We start from the raw sequence: 22067 nt of genomic DNA on the forward strand, positions 1-22067 counted from the left end.
TTTACGTCCCTCAAGTCTGTGCCTACAATTTATGTCACTTGTAACAGCAATTCCACAAAATTATTAACCTGTTTTCACTGTTTTTAAACTTGTATTTAACCTGAGGACAGTCGGGGACTGTTATTCGTCTTCTGTTGTGCTGCCAGAGCTTCATGAATTAGCCTACTAACATGTGGGGTTGCTCACAATAAGAGGTCATAGTTCGGTAATCAGCACAAGTGAGTCCACATGCTGGCTTCCTCGCCTCGTAAGAGAAGAGAGAGCACGCTGCAAAAACGTGATTCGACCGAGAAACGTACGTAGTGCTTTGGACCAATCAGAGAGCTGTGCACGTCGCCAATAGGCGGAGTCAAGCAGTAGGTGCGGTTCGGTAGGTGGAGCTGGTACTGGTTCGTGTGAACGTTTGAAGGTAATTCTCCTGATACAACCATCCAAACATCAGCTCAGCAGTGAGGCGGACTAGGAAAGAGAGTCGGAAGAGAAGCAAAGACGATTCTAACAGCTAAGTATCCATTCAGAAGACATTAGAGCGACGAATTTCACGATAACGTATTTATATAATTTCCCGGTGTTCGCGACAGGGAGCAGTCGGTCTCGCCTTGGTGTCTTGTGTTGATTAGCAACGCCAGCTGCGGGTAATTATTGTATCATTCACTGATACTCATATGATGTATTAAGAGTGCAGGTCAGCCTAAGAATTTTAGTGCGTGTACATTTATAACATTTTTCATCAATCAGAATAACAAGTTATACAACAAACCAGGCCACCGCTCACCGGCGAACCAGGTCCTAAAGCCCGCCGTGTTGCTTGTCACGTTACTGGAGAGCGCGCCCCGTCTCCTGTCCAAATGGTTCAGCAACCAGCGGTTTATAGATTCTTCGACATTATGGAAAACGTTCTGTTAGAGCAAGGTTAATCTAAAAGTTGGATTTCATCTCTGGGATCAAAGGACTGCATTCGAAGGACCTCTCCATATATTTGGATTACTTGTGGCCTTGATTTCCTCTTTTATTCCTTTCTTTTTTTTTTTTTTTCTTGCTGGACATAACATAAAAACATACATTAACTGTCACTGAGTCGGACTTGTATCGAGTGAGCAAGAAAGGACTGTCGATATCATTCAAAAAGGAATAAAGCACTCGTCCAGTCGAGTAATGGTCATTAATACGATCCACTGGTTCAGGAAGGGCTTGCGGCTCCACGACAACCCGTCCCTCAAAGAATCTCTGCTGGGAGCGGATACCGTCCGCTGCGTCTACATCCTCGACCCCTGGTTCGCGGGATCTTCCAACGTTGGGATCAACAGGTGGAGGTGAGGAAAACTAAATTTCACACGGATGTGGGGTCACTAGATCAGCAGCCCCAAACGTATGAGAACAAATTGTGATAAGTGGATGGTACCTTGTTGTTTTTATTTTTAAAAAGAAAGGGTAAAGTTTGGGAATGCAAAGAGCAGTTAAGGTGCCATGATGCCAGTAATGTATTCAGAAAGAGGGAATGCCTTTTTTGTACTGTGACCTCATGCAGTGCTGCAGCAGCTGCTTGTGTAACTTTACTCGCCACCTCTTTCACAGGTTTCTATTTGAATAATATGATAGTAAGCTGGACGTATTTGGGGTTTTAGATATTAGTCAGATAAAGTGAGTACTTTGAAGGGGCCATCATAGACGTGGAATGTTGATTTTTGGACTGTTTCCTGAAATTTGACAGGCGAAAATATAAATAACCCGAAGACCAATTTATAAAGCAAATAACTGCAGCTGTAGCTACTGCTGAAATTTAAAGTATAGTTTATTTTTTTAGCTTACACGTCACACTGGTTTTAAGGAAATTTCCACTGGGGAAAGATGCTCAGCAACCTCATCAGTTACAGGTGCAGGGGCCTGGGTTTTATCCTAAAGATGTATTCTACCATCAGGATTAATTGGACTGAATACGCAAGAGAGGGTTCAGGGAGCGGTTTCACAAATTGATTTGCCACCACCGAGTCCAGACCTAAACCCCATTGAAAATCTTTGGGATGCGCTGGAGTCGACTTTGCACAATGGTTCGACTCACTCATCATCAATGCAAGATTTTAGCAAAAATTGTTGGAGCTCAGGATAGAAATGAATGCTGTGATACTTAAAAACTACGACCTATCAGAGCGATCAAGGTTTATTGTGTCACTAATCCTTGATGAGATAAATTTGCTGCAGCGAAAAAACGTTTGCTGGTTAATGTTCAGCCTGTGGTGAAACATTTTCTGCAGAATCAGTGACACAATTCATCTATTTAGTACTACCTTGTTTGACATAAAAAAAAAACATATGATCAAGGTGGATGTATGCGTCACCTGTTCTGCTGGATTTTAGCCATTGATCCGATATGCATTGGGTGATGCAATATTAAAACAGTGTGGAGACTCCCCCTAATCATTGTGTTGGCATGTAAATGGTGCAGACCCACAAACTGAGTGCAAAGGATATGTGAATGATCTAAAGAGAACTAAAATTACCACCAAGAGGTAAAAAATTACCAAAATAAGAAGCACACGGGCTCAGATTATCACAAAACGATCCAAATAAGACTCAAAACAATAAAGACAGTGAGCAAAATTAGATGCAGATGGAACAATATGAGACTCAAGAGACCAGGAAAATATACATAATTGACTAAATGAATTGTAGAGCAACCATAAAAAAGAGGAACAAACTAACCGCAGATCCCACAGACATGAGCCATTGTTTTGCATCTTTCTTTTCTCTGCCTTAGAGTCTTGCTGTTTCATATTAAGTACCAGCAGACTTCAACTGTTTTAATGTAAGTGCAAAGCCAACCACGGCTTTATAGAAGACCCGTCGACAATACAAAACAACAACTGTTGTGATGTGTCTCCAGTCAATCAAAGATGAGAGGAAAACAAGCATGTAGTATTTTTTTCACTTAAAAGCAAGTAGATGCTTGAACACACTGTAAGGTTAGCTCATGTTTAAATTTTCTACATCCTCACATGACGTTATCAAATGTATATAACACGTACAGGGCATGACTTCAATACTGGTATTAACATAAGATCACTGTCTCATAATCTAAATGGGTCACACTGCTCCTTTATGTCCTTAGATGTAACAGTACGTTAGACTGTAATTTTCCCCCACTCAACCAAACATTAAAAACAGAGGAAACATCAATTAACTCAATTAAATCAGGCTAAATAAATAGACAAGTCATGTCATTACTTATTCTTCGTCTCAGAAAGTAAGCTCTCAGATTGGTAAACTGTATTTTGGTGTGTTGATACCCGCCTCCCTGCTTGACTATAATTTCTGTTAAATTGGGTCACAGTCTGCATTCTTTTCTATTTGAAATGTTGTATCACACGTCAGCAGGTCCCAAAGTCATTCCTCAAATCAGGCTTTCCCAGCTCATTGCAGCGCAGATCCCCTCTGGTCTGTTATCAGACTGTGACAGTGTAAATTATATTCAGATGAGCAGTTGTCTCCTCTACAGGGATTGGGATGCGTGGAGTGGAACCAGAGCTGCAAATACAATATTGTTTCACAACTCTTGGCATTCTTTCATGTCGTCAGCTCTTGGTCTAACCTGTTGGGAAGATGAAAAGGCTTAAAACAACTTAAAAAACAACACGTCATATCCCTACATTTCTTTAGTTAAGAGGCTGTATGTGATTTAAAACCGACATTTTATGTAACTGACACTTCCCTATCTGAGTGTGAGATCGGAACAGGCCGTGTGTGTGTATATATAATGTATGAAGCGTCATGTCATAGAGATAAGAATGAGAGCTGCTGAGGTTAGTGGACTGTTTACCAGTTTATCAAAAATAGGATTTTTCCTGCTCCTCTCTAACAGCGTTGAACCTTCGGTGGTTTTCCTAATTAATACACTTAACATCCCATTTACCCTGCTCGATTTGTGACCAAGACATTTACCCCGTACAATCTCATGAATCTGTAACTGCTTCTGTGTGGAAACTGGAGCATTTTGTTTGGCAGGTTTATTAGTCTACACATACAGCTGCCAAACGAAAGCACCCCTGAGGTTTACAGTGCTGTAAATGTCTCGCTGGATGTTTTTGTTCCCCTCTGCGCGCTTTGCTTTGCAGCACGGTTCTGTTCCCATCTCTGGAAGAGTCAGGAAGGCAGGCAGCAGCAGAAAAGGCATGTCTGTTGTGAGCATCCATGTTATTTTTCCACTGTTATGTAACGACAGCCAGGGGTGACGCAAAGCTAACGCAGCATGCCCCGATTCATCCTTTTATTCCTTATTTGTTATGTACATATCAGACATGTTAATGGAGTAAAACAGAGAAGATGAATGATTGGAAGGATTCAAATCTTTATTTTTCAAGAGGTTCATGTCAGGTAAAAGTATGAAATCAGACTGATAAGCGACGTTTGTATGAGCGAAGGGTTTGTGTATTTATTTTATGGAATAGAAAGTCATAATGAGAAGATTTAACTCTTTCTTTTCCAAACTAAGAGCTCAGCTCTGCATTATTTAAAAGAATTGGAGTAAATACTACTCCTGATTTGTTTTGAGCCATTTGTATACCCAGATATGATGCAGTATTCTTGAACTTTGCTGTAAGTAATGCCGCTGTGGTGGAACAGTGTGAAAAACCTGCTATAACCTGCAGCTTATGTAAGTACCACCCATCCTCGCACAAATCCTATCATTTAATGCCTTCAACAGAGTAAGCACTCAGAGATCTTGGAACCTCGGGAGTTAATACTCAGTAAACAAAGCAATGCTAAATGAAATATTCCCAATAGATTTACCCCCGACATTCCCTGGCATGGCACAAATGGGTCAGTGTGTTATTCGTGAACCCTCCCATTTTTTGACCTACTTTTGCTCTCCCACCGGTGCTACAGACCCCAGATTTCTTTGGTCAGCCACACCACTTCGAGTTCTAATCTCAACAGCGCTGCATCCATCTGATATCCATTTTCGCACCATGCTCTGTAATTGGAACTGTTCAAGCTTGCCGGCGTAGTTTTGTTGGGTCACCCTGATTATGAAAGACTTTTATGCCACGTGGATGCCATTGCTGTGGAATTATTCCATAAAGGAGCTGTTTGTAACAGATAGGAGGGAGGTGGGGTGTCAGAGGACCGAGGGAGATGAATGACGAAAAACAGACACGGATGGATTTCTTTGTGCTGCACAGCTTTGTCTAAGCTGCCCAGATTTACAAAGCTCGAACTGACTGCTTTTCCAGTGAGGTCATGTGGTCTGAGTCTAGTTCTGTTGTGTCACACCGACTTCAGACGAGGAGCAGAGCGGGTAGCAGAGCGAATCTGGGTGGAGACGTGAGAAAGCTCTGTTTTTTTTTTAGTTGATTGTTTCCAGATGTGAATGTATTCAGCTTAGGGAGAAAGAGAAGGATGTTGTGGTCAACTATTCAGGCTCGGTTTAAAAATGGAAAGTTTTTAGAAAGAAAAAAAGCACCTTTTCAGGAAATGGCTTTTCTGAGTGTTTCTGTGCTCTCACATGCAAATTTCAAACACTTTAAATGTCGACTGGTGAGCCAGACACAGCCCACACGGTGGTCAATTACCTGCGTGATAACTATCACTGCCTCCTCCACACTTCTGTTCCAACTGAGCTTGTTATGAATTCTTGCCTCTTGTCAGGTGAAGGGTGTAGGCTGTGAGCCCCATTCATCCAGCTTTTTATTACCCTAAATCCTGTTTTAATATGAAAGTAATGCTCTTCATCAGACAGTTGGATTGCTCAGATCCCTGGTGGGGTGGGTGTCAGAATTTATTTTAACTTGGATATTAGTATTGTGGTTCTAAATTTGGGCATGACAGTTGTGTATTTTAGATAACCCGCCAGTGGAAACTTCACCCACCTGGCTGCCGGAGGCTTCCACCTACCAGCCTCTGTACCTATGGCAACAGCACGGGAAGCACCACATTATTGCCACTCTGTTTGTATGCATGTGTTGCCTGCGGTGTGTATGTGCCATCTGATGTTTACAGTCAGTCCTTCTTATTTTGGGGGCGTTGTAAACAGAAGCGCATCACAAAGTATACACGAGAAAACAAGGCAACACATTGATTAGAAGGTTGTAAAGAACTAAAATGATCCTTTTGGGTCGGTAAGTTGTTTGTTTTACACCAGCCTTCATCAGCACAAGTTTAATCATCGCTGTGTGTGACGTCAATGATGATTAAGCTTATGTTGAGGGCTGGTTGACTCACCTTTTGTCTGGATGATTCAGCCTGAAGAGTCCTTTCTGTGTCAGTTCAGGCAGAGAGAATACAGACGAGAACTAAATTTATGTTTAGCTCAACAATCCTGGCAATGAACAGAGAATTCCTGTATGAATATCACTTGTTGCATTGATTTTAAGCTCCCAAACTTTGCTGTTGTGATTTATTTAATGAAATGTCGTGGGCAGTTTTATGTATTTTGGAATAATTGTTACATGAGGTGAACCTTAGATTGTAGATATGATGGGAATGATAAATGATTTTGGGGCTAAACCTAAACAGACTACATGAGCTTTACTGCTGCGTTTTTCGAGTACAGGTGCAGGCTGCCCTTTTAGTTCTGTGCAGTTGTTATAACAGTGACACATTTACCAATAATGGGCATCTTCAGCACCAATAATGTGCACTTGCCCCCTCTGGCTTACTGACATTATCTTTGTTGGACACTTCTGATGACTTACCACCTCAGCCTTTGGCTTTACTGGCAGAAACATTTAAACCAAACCCTCTCAGGACATCTATTAAACCCAAATTACCATTTTCACTTCAGTGTATCCTCATGACCAAGTATTCATACAAGAATTGTGGATCTGCTCAAGTGTGTCTGATGGACAGGACCATTGTAGGTGACATTTTCAGCTGGGCCCCTATCGTCCAGGATGCTGGCTTTTAAACTCTCGTAAGGTCATTGGCTCCCTTCAGAAATCATTTAGGTTTCATCATGTACTCATCTGGCCGTGATCAGGTATTCAAGGTGCTATGTGACCTCAATCAATGTTTGAATGGTTGAAACCTTTGGAGAGGGCTTACGTCTGCCATTGCAGAAAGGGTTCCTGTAAACGTATGAGAGCATGAACGCACGGCAGCGGAAGAGGAGCAGATTATTCCGTAAAACATGCTCATAATGAAGTGTTTCTTTGCACGTTTTTCTCAGGGATATTTTAAATTCTGTGTCAGTAACTGAGCAGAAAGGTGAACCTTTAACTCTGGTGTGACTGTTTCCTTTTGTTTTTTTTTTTGTTTGGTATCGATGCGACAGGAAGAATTAAATGTGTGTAAACGGATCATTAAAGTTTACACAGACATGTCTGCCATTGTCATGTAACCGGATCAAACATTTGTGCTTCCACCGCTGAACACCTCAGGGGAAAAAAAGAGAAGTTGATTAATAAGGTCACAGACTGGTGGCGCCGTGTTGTGATCACTGATATTGTTGTTGGTGATGTCATACACATAGTAGGGAAGTTCATTAGACTTGACAGCACTTGCGGTTTAAATAAACACACATTTATCTTTTGGCTTTGTCCAACTCTGCTGAAATAACTGTCCAATTACTGTCCTTTCCTCCCCCAGCTGTTTGAGTTGAAAATGGTGATAGTTAATGTTGTTGTGACATCTTCTCGAATGCTACCTGTGCATACTCAGCGTTTGATTCGTGTTTCATTCTACAGGTTCTTACTACAGAGTCTTGAGGACTTGGACTCCAGCCTCCGTAAGCTCAACTCTCGTCTGTTTGTGATTCGAGGCCAACCCACTGATGTCTTCCCCAGACTCTTCAAGGTGACCTTTTATCTGATTTAGTCACGAAACTACAGAACCAGCGTGCGTTAGACATTCTGTGATTTCATAACTTAATTTGTAATGTTTTGACTCGCTGTTTGCCAGGAATGGAAGATTACTCGCCTGTCTTATGAGTACGACTCTGAGCCTTTTGGCAAAGAGCGAGATGCTGCCATTAGGAAGCTGGCCTCTGAGGCTGGAGTGGAGGTGACCGTTCGCATCTCCCACACACTCTATGACCTGGACAGGTGAGTTAATATTGCCACTTACCAAAGCAAACTGATGCATCACAGTGATAGATTTCAGTTGATCTTGGTCCCTTTTGATCCGTGACCTTCTTTCTTTGACATTTTTCACTCCACAGGATCATAGAGTTGAACGGGGGTCAATCTCCCCTCACCTACAAACGGTTCCAGACTCTTATCAGTCGTATGGATGCGGTGGAGATGCCCGCAGACGTTATTACAGCTGATATCATGGGGAAATGCTCAACGCCGCTGTCTGAAGACCACGATGACAAGTTTGGGGTCCCTTCCCTGGAGGAGCTGGGTGAGTTCAGCCAGAAAGAACATCTGCATCATTAATCGCAGATTAGTAACAAACAAGCAGAATTACAGCCTGAGAATTAAAACCATGTGGTTTTCTTGTGATCCCTGCAGGTTTTGATACTGAAGGTCTGTCCTCAGCTGTGTGGCCAGGAGGAGAAACTGAAGCTCTCACACGATTAGAGAGACATTTGGAGAGGAAGGTCAGTCAAATCAGATCAAACCCAGCTGAGAAATATGTCTTTAAGCTAGCATCATCCTTCCTCCTTGTCACCAATGGTTTATTTTGCGATCATGTCAGGTCCAATTTTAGACTGTCAGTCTCAGCTTTTTCCTAAACGAAGTAACAGCTCAGATAGAGTTCTTGTCGAATGTTACAGCATAACATCTAATTATTTTCCAAATCTAATCATGTGACTGTGTTCCCATCAGGCATGGGTGGCCAACTTTGAGCGTCCCAGAATGAATGCCAACTCGCTGCTCGCCAGCCCGACAGGCCTCAGCCCATACCTGCGCTTCGGCTGCCTCTCCTGTCGCCTCTTCTACTTCAAACTCACCGACCTCTACAGGAAGGTACGTGGACACAAGAATACGATGATGTTTTTTGTTCTGAACCATTTGAATTTGACCAACCAAGTATGATTTAACTTTTGAGGATTAGAGGAGTGCATGTTTTGGCTCAAACAGATTCAGATTTTGACAGTACTTTAGCGTTATTTGTATCTGATATTGGGAGACAAACAAGTTTCCTTAAATCTAAGGATTCTTTTAGCCTATTTTATTTCAGGAGTGCTTCCTCGTAGCTGTGTGATGTATTAAAAGGACGATTAGGAGGCTATAGATAGTTTGTAAAAAGCCAATGGCAGGCAAGCTTATAAAACTGTTGATGGTAAGCAAGGAAAAAGCAAAACAGTAGTTGTAGATATATTATCTTCTACTGCAGCTTGTGTAGGTGTGACTTAAAGCTCTGATTGTTTATCCTTGTAATGGCTTTCAGAGCATTACAATTTGCATGAGGCAAATTACTGCAAGTGTTCACATTATACAAATATAAAGAGTCGTAGAGGAAGTCCCATCTCCTTTTCTACAGTCTAAACATTCTTAGTACTAAAGGTCAACAGATATAAAGTTTAGTAATAATAATTGTCTTTTAAAAAAAGGTGTGGAACTGTATTCATCGTAGAATGGAGCACTACCACTAAGTTTAGTGGGACCATTCATATTCAGTTCAGTGTAAAAAGCTGCAGGTGCATGTGGGACCATCACAATTATTACATCATCAGCTATCTAAAAACATTGAATGACACAAATGAAAATGTCTTATTTTCACTTTTTTAAATGGTTTTGATCTTCTGCTGGGACTTCATTCTTGCAACTTTTCATCTCAAGGCATTCAAAATTATGACCATCCCCTTATATTGAATAAATCGTCCTCATGCTGCCAAATAGGCTTTCACCTAGTGACTGGAACATATGGAGCAACAGTGCTGATTTACATAGTGGTAAATCAGTATTTCAGTTTTGAAAGTTTCACTGTAATCATCAACTAAAATGTCATAAGTGTGAAAGTCCAAGGTGTGTGTGAGCCCACAAAAGGTTAAACTTCTTCAGCCTATATATAACACTAATGCAAATTACTCAATATAGGTGAAGAAGAACAGCTCCCCCCCTCTCTCGCTCTATGGCCAGCTGCTGTGGCGTGAGTTTTTCTACACAACTGCCACCAACAACCCCTGCTTTGACAAGATGGAGAGTAACCCCATCTGCGTTCAGATCCCCTGGGACCGCAACGCCGAGGCACTGGCCAAGTGGGCGGAGGGTCGGACCGGCTTCCCCTGGATTGACGCCATCATGACTCAGCTGAGGCAGGAAGGCTGGATCCACCACTTGGCCAGACACGCAGTGGCCTGTTTCCTGACGAGAGGAGACCTGTGGATCAGCTGGGAGGAGGGCATGAAGGTAGGCCATGTTCACTAAACTGGTAGAGTAGAAAAAGAACATTGAGTGTTCAACAATATGTCTCTAACAGGTGATAATTAAGTGTTTAGATCTGATTTGATGTCTCATTTTCCACCTGATGACAAAGTGGCATGGTCACATGATGCTAATTATCTCAGCAGGATGAAATATTACAGAACATCTCACAGAAGTCCCTTTTCTCAGCTAACATGAGATCTTTTTGGGTGTATGCTCAGGTGTTTGAGGAGCTGCTGCTGGATGCAGACTGGAGTGTGAACGCAGGCAGCTGGATGTGGCTCTCCTGCAGCTCTTTCTTCCAGCAGTTCTTCCATTGCTACTGTCCCGTTGGTTTTGGCCGACGAACTGACCCCAATGGAGATTACATACGGTACATATGCTGCATTTGCTAAAACATTTGGTGTGGGTGATATTTCCCTTGGAGGGAATCGCATCATCCCCGCTCTCTCTAAACATCTTCCATCTCTTCGTTCAGGCGCTACCTGCCCATTCTGCGGGGATTTCCGGCCAAGTACATTTATGACCCCTGGAACGCTCCTGAGGCTGTGCAGAAAGCAGCAAAATGTATCATCGGCGTGCATTATCCAAAGCCCATGGTGAACCACGCCGAGGCCAGCCGCATCAACATCGAGCGAATGAAACAGATCTATCAGCAGCTCTCCTGTTACAGGGGTCTCGGTAAGGACGCACTGCTAAATGCACATGCAGTCATTTCTCTCAGATCTAATGTTGATGGGAAGATGGAGCAGCAGAATAATAGGGACACATTACAATACTTTTGATGAGCTACTGAAGGTCTGTTCTCTGTACCCGCAGGCCTTTTGGCTACAGTTCCATCCAACTCTAATGGTATTGGAAACAATGAGACATCCTCAGATGCGATGGGATTCTCCGTTGAGGCCTCGCATGAGGCTGCAGCTCCATCTGGTAAGTGGCAAGAGAGCTTCTCCTCTCAGACTTAAAGATTATAGGTTAGTCATTGCTTCGTCTTTAGCCACTTGCAGTCATCTCCTTATTGCACTTCTCGATTGTTAATCCCTCCCACTTGAGATGGAAGCAGGAGGACATGCAGCTTAGCAGGATCATCTTTTTTTTGTGATAGCCTACCTCTGTATTATGTTATCTGTCTCAGATAAGTGCAAAACACATCAGAAAAAGTTGGTACAGTATAGAAAATGCCAATTACAATAAAAAGTTATGGTTCTTTCATTTAATTTGACTGCAATTTAATTTTATTGCAGATTGTAGGAGACATTTTGGTTGTTACAATGTTTTTAAGCACTTCAGGGATTTTTCTCACGCAAATATTGTCAAACTGGAGATCCTCTGATCCTCTTCAAACTTTTTCTGATGTGGGTGTTTTATATTCACGGTATACATGATGTTTACAGTGTTGGGGGTTTTGTTCTCTCCTTTAGACATCCTTTTTTACTCATGCAGAGCTTCATGTGTTTTAAAAAGAGCTTTTTTTTTTTTTTTTTGGTCATCAGCTTATCAGATGCCAGTTCACTCCCAGGGAGACTGGCAGAGTGGCGTCATGATGTACCTGCAGAACGATCAACAAAACAACATCAGCACACAACAGCAAGGTGGGAAATGGCAGCTACTACATGTTTAATAATTAACTCATTTGTTACCTCTCAAAACTAGATTTTCATTTCAGTTTTCTTGTATTTTATAAGTTTTGTGACCATCTTTTTTTTTTTTTTTTTTTTTTTAAGTTCCAGGTTACACAGCCAGTAGCAGTATGATGTGTTACACTCAAGGCACGCAGCAGATTCCTGGTCTGCCCCTTCAAAAAGGTGAATTAAACACTTTGCTACATCAGATTATATCTGCTGTTCATTAAACTGACAACGTCGTTGCTCCTTTCTGTGTAGTTGGCCTTTAAATGCAATCGGACTCCCCTCAAACTTTTTGTTTTATTTTCTGTCAGGAACTGAGCACTATCCCACAAGTCACAGCAGTGGCAAACGGCCCAATGAAGACTCTGGGAACGGCAGAGGCTCTAAAGTCCAAAGACATAGCAAGCACTAGAAGGTTCGTTGCAAACACACAGTTGTATGCTTTTGCTCATCTTTGTGTCAAGACCCTCTGAGAGGGTGTCTGAAGAAGTCTTGAATTATTAAGAAAATACAGTGTCACCTGGAGCTCCACACAATGAAAAAAGGAGTAGCAGTCTGCTTTTATCGGTCAATGTTTTTAGACACACACGAGGATTTGATGCGACTGAATGTTCAGTTTGAGTCGGATTCTCTAATAGGTTTCCTTTTCTGAAAAGTTCTTGAACTACTTTACATGTGTCAGTACTCTGAAACTCGTGCTTTTCATTTCTAAGTTTAATCATGTTAGACTTAATATGTCTGTTTCCTTTTTTCCCGCCCACAGATGGGTGTTCCAGCAGACTCACCGGCGGTCGTATCACAGCCAAAAGAAAACCAATGAGACTTAAAAGATTTTGCTACAGCACCACAGTCGCATGAACGCACCTTAAGGATGATCATCCCCACCACTTCATTAAATACATTCACGTCTGTCAAGTTAACAAACTTTTTGTTATCACGAGGACTGCGTGGCCCAACCAGTGCTGACAAGACTGTTACACTGTGCTCATCTTTTGGCTAATACTGCTGGGACGAATGTCCTTGTGTACATAATGAATTTGCTGATTACAGCTCACATACAACTTGTACAGATTTGGATAATGTATGTGTGTTTTCTTTCTTTGTGTAGCCATAGACCCATTGATATATTTTTGATATGACAAATTATTATAAATGGATCTTCTTTTGGCAGATATTCAATAAAAAGCTAAAAAAATCCATCCAAAATAAAATAATAAAAAAATTTAAAAAAAGACATCCTAAGAAAGCTTGTATCTCTATTACAGCCTTTTTTTTTTTTTTTTTTTTTTTTTTCCCAGGTTCGTTATTTTTGAGCCACTTTTTGTGTATATGTATATAAACACAAGTGTTAAGATTGTTTCCTTTCGCTGTCTCAGTACTTGTGCACTTTCATTCCTTACAAATCCCCATCATGGTGCCCCTGCTGTATTATCCCCAATAAATAATAGAGTACTGCTTCACATGCGTCTTGTTCCTTATCCATGTACTTGTTTGATTAAAACTGGGTTAAGCACACTAATGGTTTCTGTGTATTCTTTGGAGCTTTTCAAATGGTCGGCTTAAACTAACTGTAGGATAAAGATTGTCATTTTGATGCTGCACAAAGTAAATCGTTAAAACATGTACCCTGCAGGGGATTGACGACAAAACACGTCAAATTCCGACTTGGCATTTATTGCTCCTCCATTTTTTCCAGTTTCCACATTCAGTTCCATTAGTTACAGTTGTACATCTCCAAGAGCACAAACGACAAAAAGCACTCATTTCTGTACGGCATGTTCCTTTCATCTGCTTGCCTTTAGTCAATATTTGGCGCTACTGTAGATTCCTGACAAAGCTGTCACAAAATACAGTAACTTCAAAAACTGAGTGAGGCTTAAAAGGTGTTTGTTCCATTAGCTGTCTGGCAACATTAAATACAGATTATTATGAAGGCAACAAGCAGAGTAGTTGGTTTTGCACAAAGCTGAAGTTGTGAAGAGCCCCTAAAAATCCCCATCCAACCCATCATTTAAAAGCATATTGCAGTGTATTTACAGATGGGTAACTGAGGAAAGATCCAAATAAAGTACCTTCACACAGTTTGGGGCCCTAATTGTACCAACTTTCTGAAACTCTGCTGGAGGGATGGAACACCTTTCTTCAAAAGATATTCCTTAAGTGTTTCGGTGAAAGAGGCGAAGAGAGCTCTCAAAAGGTCCAAAATCTCCCACGAGTGGCCGCTAAGTTGATATCTGGTGTCACTCCTCAGCAGTTCTGAGGGGAGCGACAGGGTTGAAGAGAGGCCTCTGCTGCCTGAGGTTCAGTTTGGCGTAGCTCATCTCGAAGTCCTTCTTGGTTCCCACAATAACATCCAGGCTGCCAGAGCGCACGTCGTATCCGTAGGAGGCCAGTTTCTGGATACGATACATCACAATCTGCGTGGTGAGCTCCAGGATGTTTGGAGTCTCCTTCACCTGTTCGATGCTCATCCCAGAGTCCATCAGACCCTGAAACCGCCCCGCCAGGGTGGGCAATGAGTAGTACAGTATGGCCGGGCAGCAGATCACTACTTGCTTGAGCTCGTCCTTGGAGCAGATGAGAGCCCCCTCGATGTAGTCCAGCGCCTGCTGCATGGCCTCAGGCTTCAGCTCTGCAATGGAGGCTCTGAGGCTGCAAACCAGGCTGAGGAGCTCCTCCGTGGTGAAGCCATTCTCCCTCAGGAAGCCCAAACTGTCCCTCCAGGCCTCAGCTGGCCGCAGCAGGATGTACGGATTCTGGCTGAGGAGCTTCTGCAGCCAGATGCGGAGGTTACCCTCGTCTCCACCCAGGTCAAGGTAGGTCTCCCTCAGCGTGTGGATGACCTCCTTGTTGCGGTCCACGGGCCGACTGAAGCTCTGCGGGGCGCTGGCCATCAACTTGCTGATGATCCTCTTGCTAAGGCGAAGGCTCTGAAGGTAAAGGATGTTGGCCTGTTGGTTGCTGTGGTGAGTTACCGTAAAAAAAGAGGCCGGGAACTTGGAAACAATGCTCAACAACGCACGCTTGCTGGAGCACACGGACACCCAGAGGTCTCGCTGGGCGGCCACATCCTCCGGCCTACACAGCACAGCCTCGGGGTGACTTTCAAGGATGCTGGCGATTACTGTGGTGTCCGCACCCATGTCCTTCAACAGATCGGCAGTTTCAGACACATAAGCGGTGCTCTCCGACAAAACCCAGCTCTTGAATTTGCGCACTTTCCTTACGTCCACAGACAGCTCATAGAGGGAGTCCACAGTCCGCTGGTTTTCCAGTCTTTTGTTGGGGGAGCTCAACGTGGAGGTGGAGGCCGACGCAGAGGAAGGCAGGATTAGCCTCATCCTCTGGCAGGAGGTGCACAGAGAGGCAGTGGTGACACGAAGCATGGTAGTGGATCTGTGTGCAGAAAGAAGAATATCAATGAGATTAGTTTAGCCATTATGTGGGAAATGGTCTTAAATTAATGCTAGAAATGTACATTGTTAAAACACCCATGTAAATGAGACCAACTTTTGTCATTTGAAAAAGAAAATAATACACATTTCAGTTCTCAGCTTTTACACACCAGGACATGAATAAAAAAATAATAATAATCATCTGGCCTTTACCAGGTCTTAAAATTAAAATGAGGTGAATACTGTCCTGTTTTCTGACCCCGTTCCAGCCAAGCTTTAGCTGTCAGAACAACAGCCTCATATTTGACTCTATGATTGAAAGGTGCCCAGGTCCTGTGGCTGCAGAACAAGCCCAAAAAGGTGAAGAGACGTTCCACTCCTGGGAAGATTGGCAGCTGTCTCAATTGTTTTCCATTAGTGAATAATCTCTCTCTCTGTAGAATGATCGACTCCAAATAGTTTGGAAATTACCTTTTAACCCTTCCCAGATAGATGTGCAGCAACAAGTACTTCTCTAAGATCACTGCTGATGTCTTTCCTCCTTGGCACTGTGTTAACACACACCTGGATGCTCCAGACCAGCAAACTGCCAAAAACCTCTGCTTTTATAGAGGGGCTCACACCTGCTGAGTGCATTTGATTAGCAGCGCCTTGCTGCTACTTACCCTCTTAATTCTTGTGGATGCAGTAAGGGTTGATTCTGCATTTTCCACATGACTGTAAGGTACTTGTGATCTGTTATAAATTATTCAATTTATTTATTTGCTAGTTATAAATAAACTAGCAAATAAAACCACCAAATCTAATAATCAAACGATAAAAAAGATAATATCTAAATGGATTAGCCTGAAAATCAGCAAATATCTCCATTTGAGAAGTGAGTTTATTTTGGTCTTTTTCATTTTCTAAATAGCAGAAACTCGTGGATGACAAGAGCCACAGAGAAGATCAGAGTGCGGAAAACTATTCCAAATATGTTTGTCATATTTTCTACCCCTTCAGCTTCATCTTGTGACCTGTGGGAGAGCATCTTTTCTCAGTTAGGGAATCACTTTTTCTCAAAAGTTCAGAACCACTTATCGACCTTAAATCGGCTCTAAAATCAAAGCAAAATATGTATTTTACTTCCAATGAATGTCATAACAGCACATCAGTCAATCCCACAGTGTTTTAATTGCATTTATGAGAATTGAGAGAAATGTTTCAGTTAAAATGGGTTGAACAAATTAGGATGAACACACTGTCCTGCCAGCTGGCTGGCACATGTGATGTTACATGAGCATGTTATGTATCTCTTACATAGCAAGGACTATGACAGATTAAAGCAGCAGAGCGACAGTACAGATATATAGAAGCGTATTGGTGACAGCTAGAAAACATGCGGAAAATTGTTTATATAAAACGAACAATAAAGCGGATTATTTTACCAGTTTGAGAGCTCGCTTCTGAAGGACTCCGTTGTCACACCCTCTGCGCTACTTTCATAACATGACAGAGGCTGCTGGGCGGAGTCAGAGAGCGGAGCACGTGAGAGGCATGTGACCGCCCGCAGCCGGCTGCAGGAGGCGGAAGGCGGCACGATGCGTAAACGTATCCACCATGTTGGACGGGCTAGATTGGCTCGCAAACAGCGATTTAACAGGTTTAAAAGCACTGCTGGGTTAATATTTCACAGCCGGTTTGTTTTTATAGGTTGGTTCAGGGGTTAAGAAAACATCTAAGGTCTCAAGTGACTGATAACTTCGATAGTTAAGAAATAAACCATATAGAAGCTCGAGGAAGGAATTGGGCCTCAATACTGGGTCAATAGAATACCTCCGTTGTGGAGAATTATTCGCACTTGGTTGTTTACTTGGTTTCAACTTTAATCTACATCCTCTTAACTTTGATTGTGCAGCTCATACACTTATAAATATAAGTGATTTATTGAAACAAATGTAAGTACTATGATTTCACACAGAAAACCATCAAGTAAAAGAAGGCAAGGTAAAATCGAGTTTCTTGCTCCCTGCATTCAATACTTCTATGCGACATAACCTGAGTAGCCTATAGGCCCAGCTTTTCGTGTAGAAAAGAGTCATATGGAAATGACCCCGAATTAATAGAATATATTTGAATGAGAAGATCTTTGCAAGAATAAATATAATGTAAAATACTTCACAAAAGTCTTGATCCATCTTTTATATAGACTGCCGAGAAAACAGGAAATTGATTCAGTGATTTATTGAAATATGTGCAAACATACATGTACATACAGTATATAAGGCAAAATTAGAGTTTGTACAATTCTAATGAGCTTGGAAATCAGTATTTGGTTTGACCACCTTTATTCTTCAACACAGCCTGAACCCTCTTAGGCAAGCTTTCTTGTAATTTCTTTAAGTAGTCTTCAGGAATAGTTCTCCAGGCTTCTTGAAGGACATCCCAAAGCTCTTCTTTGGATTTTGGCTGTCTTTTGTATCGTTCTTTGTCAAGATGATCCCACACTGCTTCGATAATGTTGAGGTCCGGGCTCTGGGGAGGCCAATCAACGATTGATAAGGTTCCATCTTGTGTTTTTTCATCCAGGTATGCTTTTACTGCATCGTCAGTGTGTTTGGGGTCATTTTCATGCTGCAAAAAGAAGCCGTTGCCAATCAGACGCTGTCCAGACGGTATTCCATGATTGATCAAAATCTGATGGTACTTTTCTGCATTCATAGTTCCATCAATTTTGACCAGGTCCCCAACACCACTGGCTGAAATGCAGCCCCAAACCGTGACAGAGCCTCCACTCTGTTTTACAGGCGGCTGTAGAGACTCACTGTTGTATTTCTCTCCTGACCTCCTTTGTGCATTTTGACGACGTTTTGAACCAAAAATCTCAAATTTGGATTTATCACTCCATAGGACCTGTTGCCACTGATTTTCAGTCCAATTCTTGTGTAACTTAGCATACCTCAGCCTTTTCTCCCTGTTTCCTTTTCCCAGTGGCTTCTTGCCACCCCCCCTTCCGTGGAGACCATTTCTGATAAGGCTTCGCCGAACAGTGGATGGATCTACTGAGGGTCCAGACGCATCTTTCAGGTCCTGTGTCAGGTCTTTGCTGGATTTTTTCCTATTTCTTAAGGACAATACTTTCAGATACTGTTCATCTGCCACAGAAAGTTTTTTAGGCCTGCCACTTCTTTTTTTGTCCTTCACTTTTCCAGTTTTCTCAAACTTTTTAAGGACATATTGCACACCGTGCCGAGAGATGCCAAGTTTCCGGCTGATATCTCTTTGGGAAAAACCTTCTTGGTGCAAAAATACTATTTTATACCTGTCAAACTGCTTTATCTTTGGCATTTTCGTAGATGCCACGAAAGAAATGGGAAAAAATGATGTGGGTTTTTTTGTGACAGGCTGTAAATAACAAAGTGCCTAAAGATACAATTTTATATTATTTCTCTGCTAGGTTTTTTCTTAAGTGTAGACACAACACTGGTTCATCCCTTGAGTTAGGTGCCTTTTTCATGCTTGAATGATTCATGAGTCAGTGTTAAGTGGCATAGAACACAAAAACAACACATTCCTCTGAAAATGTTGAAATACAGGGACTTAAAATGAGTGAAAAATCAGCCAATGTCCACCAAAAAATGTTGGTCTTGGTGCTGGTTTCAGTGGAGGAGCAGAGTGACGAGTGATAAAGATTTCTCCTGAGGCTCCCAGTTCAACCAGGATGAAGTGGGGGTATGAAGGAGGAGGGCTGAAGACATTCTGGAAAGCATGACAGAATAAATGTAAAAGAACAGGGATCAGGCATTTATTGGTTGTAAGAACATTACTGGACAGTAGTAACAACCAAATTTAAAATAGTTTTATAGTGATGAAGACTGAAGAGATCAGAATTTACAAACAGTAATTACTTTGTACAGAGTCAATAGCACTATAATACCATCATAATATGGTGGATGACTCATAAAGCGGATATATTGTGTAAATGAGAAATTAATTTGGGTGGGGACTAGAAGAATACTCACATTATATGTAGAGCAGTCTCCCAGGAGTGATGAGAACAGTACACAAACAGCCTCTTTCCACCCTTCCTTAAAGTTTGTATCGTTCTGGTTGTGTTGCTGAATAATAACAACAACAAAAATGAATAAAAAATAAAAACTTAAAATCGTTACAGCCTTACGATACACTCATTAGATGTAAAACCTCTCTTCGGCTCCGTCAAAGTTGGTAGCAAATACGGGCAACTTGCGCATGCGCCGTGTGATTGTTGTGGTGGTGACCACGGTCTCCGCTCTGTGTGACAAAACGTTGGCGACACCGTGTTGCTTGTAATTTTTTTTCTGGGACATATTTGTATATGTACATATAGCCGAACTACAGTACGCAGGCGTTGTCCTTAACTTACTTGAAAGGCGATTTTGTCCGATAATTATGCGGTTATGTTATATGGATTTGATCAAAACAGAGCGACGGTCCCAAGTGCTTCGATATTGACAGCGAGTTTGGACGTAATCGTAACAGGACAACTTTCAGTGACAATTTCTGATATATTTTGTCATCTAACAAAAGAAACAGAAACGTGTGTGAATAAGATCAACGTTTTTTGGAAATGAGGCTTTATTAATATATCTTTACTCTATGAGAGCACAGGGGATATGAGAGGTAGACCTTTAAATGGCTGCATCATCACAATGCAAATACAACTTGATGACCCCTCCCTCCTCGGCTAACATTTCTCATGCCAAGCTGATGTCTTAATTTTGACAAACCTTCGGATTGTGACAACCGTCAACTCATTAGCTAAATGCAGTCAGATTCCAAGCAGAAAAAAGTAGCATGTAAAAAAAAATCGCATTTAGAGAGAAACGTCAAACGTAGCTAGATATCGTTAGCTAGCTTTTACCAGCCTAAATCTGGTGGTCCAACAAAGTAATATCATGAGACACCAGCGAAATGCAACTGAAAACAATTGTCCATTCTTACCTATGCAAAATAATTTCAAATGCTCGGGGTTGGATTGCAAAAACGTTTGTGCAGCCTCAAGATGCCGTGTTACAGACAAAGGTTTGTTTTCCCTGTGAAATACAACCAGTTGCCCTGCCCAATATGGCGACGCCTTTGACGTCTGAAGTAGCGACCAATGCGGCGCCCATGGGAAGGCGGTGTTTGCCTTCCATTTCAGCCTACCGACCCGCCCCGATGAAAGACACCAGCCTTTTCAGGTTGCATAAGAAACTCAAAGCCAAATTGTGAGGTTAAATCACCGCGTATAGATATTCTTTTTCCGGCTCGTTTGGCAGTGTTTCAGTTCAAATATCAGCTGACGCAAACTAGCTTTTGCGTGAATTTGTGGCAGTTATGTGTTGTTTTTATTGTTTTGGCAAAGCGTCTTGTAGTAGTTTTGTGCCTCATTTTGTGTCTGAATTTGGTCACTGAGTCTTTCTTTGTAGCTGTTTTGTGTGTATATGTCATTGCCGTTGTCCCATTTGGGTAATTAAGTGTCTCATTTGGATCTCTTGGAGTGTCTTTTTTAGGTCGTTTACGTTCATTTTGTTGCTTTGCGTGTGTCTCTGTGATCATTGTTAAACAATTTAGAACGTTTGGACGTTTGTGTTTTTCGATAAATATACAACTATATACATTGTATGGAATAAGACCAGGGGTCCACTTTCTCTTTGTACTCCTGTATCTTTCCTATAGATATGTTATCCAAAGACTCCTCTAATCGTGACGAGAAATAAACGTCCCTCCCATGAATGATCAAGATTTAAACCATTTCCCACTTGCAACTGTGTGTCCCTCGGTAGCGGTCTGCTGCCATCTCTGTTATGCAATATGCACAATTTGGGGCAAGTATACCCCTTGTCCCCTTTATAGGATAAAAACTTGCATAGGAATTTTCTTATCCCCATGATAATTAATGACTTTGTACTCACACAGAGTCCAGAATGATCACATGTTAACTAGGTTAGGATACAATGAATATAAGCTAAATGGGCAACAGTCTAAATGATAGCTGTTTTAATTGAAATAGTTAATGAGGAAGTTGAAAATATAAGTACAGGATTGCATACTAGAAACTGGGGTTTTGGTAAATATCATCCAATAATGCACGATGCAGCTTAATGGCTGGTGAAAATAATTTTGATTGGGTAACTTTCTCTGACTTTTACGCAATAGGCCGAAAGGTACATTTCTGTCCGACCCTGCATTTTGCACCCTACATTATATAGGAAATGTAAACCTTCTGTTTGGGGTCTCCGACATGAGCCGACAAAAAAACTGTATAGACAAAAAAAGGGCTGTATGAATGTGTGTGAGTGTGGTTTGTAGTGTAAAAATGCTTTGAGTGGGCAACAAGGCTAGAAACAACTGTAATAATGCAGTGTGTTCACCTTGATTAACCATAAAGATGAGGGCATGCAAAGTATTTTCTTATATAACAAACATTTCCTTTTTAAGTGCTTGGGATTTTCAAGCTCAATGTCCACCTCTATGAGACTAAATTTGAGAAATAGCTGGAGGCCTACATTTATTCACTAATTTATGATTACCTAAGGATGTTATTAAGCACACCTAACATTATTCTCTGAATTCTCTCAGATGTATTTGTTGAAGTCTACTCTGTGTTCTACATGGGCTGGGCACTGATACTCTTAACGCAAAGGTTAAGAATCCATGTAGTCTTGGATATTTACCTACAGTGCCCACTTTGACCACATGAGGACACTGTGAGTCCAGAGCTGCTGCTAAAGTGC

The 22067-nt window shown here is 41.8% G+C and overlaps 1 protein-coding gene across 2 annotated transcripts; it reads left to right on the forward strand.

Moving 5' to 3' along the window:
* Positions 1–348: 348 nt before the first annotated feature.
* Positions 349–13219, forward strand: LOC142385218 (cryptochrome-1-like). Of its 2 annotated transcripts, none has more exons than XM_075471520.1 (14): positions 349–1313; positions 7680–7788; positions 7894–8036; positions 8153–8337; positions 8448–8536; positions 8766–8906; positions 9981–10292; positions 10529–10680; positions 10786–10988; positions 11127–11237; positions 11801–11899; positions 12032–12112; positions 12247–12350; positions 12699–13219. In XM_075471520.1, exons 1-13 carry the CDS (start codon positions 1156–1158, stop codon positions 12345–12347), a joined length of 1884 nt encoding a protein of 627 aa, XP_075327635.1. In that variant the 5' UTR covers positions 349–1155; the 3' UTR covers positions 12348–12350; positions 12699–13219. The 2 variants fall into 2 exon arrangements, with proteins under 2 accessions (XP_075327635.1, XP_075327636.1); XM_075471521.1 differs by having other exon boundaries at positions 12038–12112.
* Positions 13220–22067: the final 8848 nt, after the last annotated feature.

The sequence above is a fragment of the Odontesthes bonariensis genome, chromosome 8, assembly GCF_027942865.1.
Source record: "Odontesthes bonariensis isolate fOdoBon6 chromosome 8, fOdoBon6.hap1, whole genome shotgun sequence".
NCBI lineage: Eukaryota > Metazoa > Chordata > Actinopteri > Atheriniformes > Atherinopsidae > Odontesthes > Odontesthes bonariensis.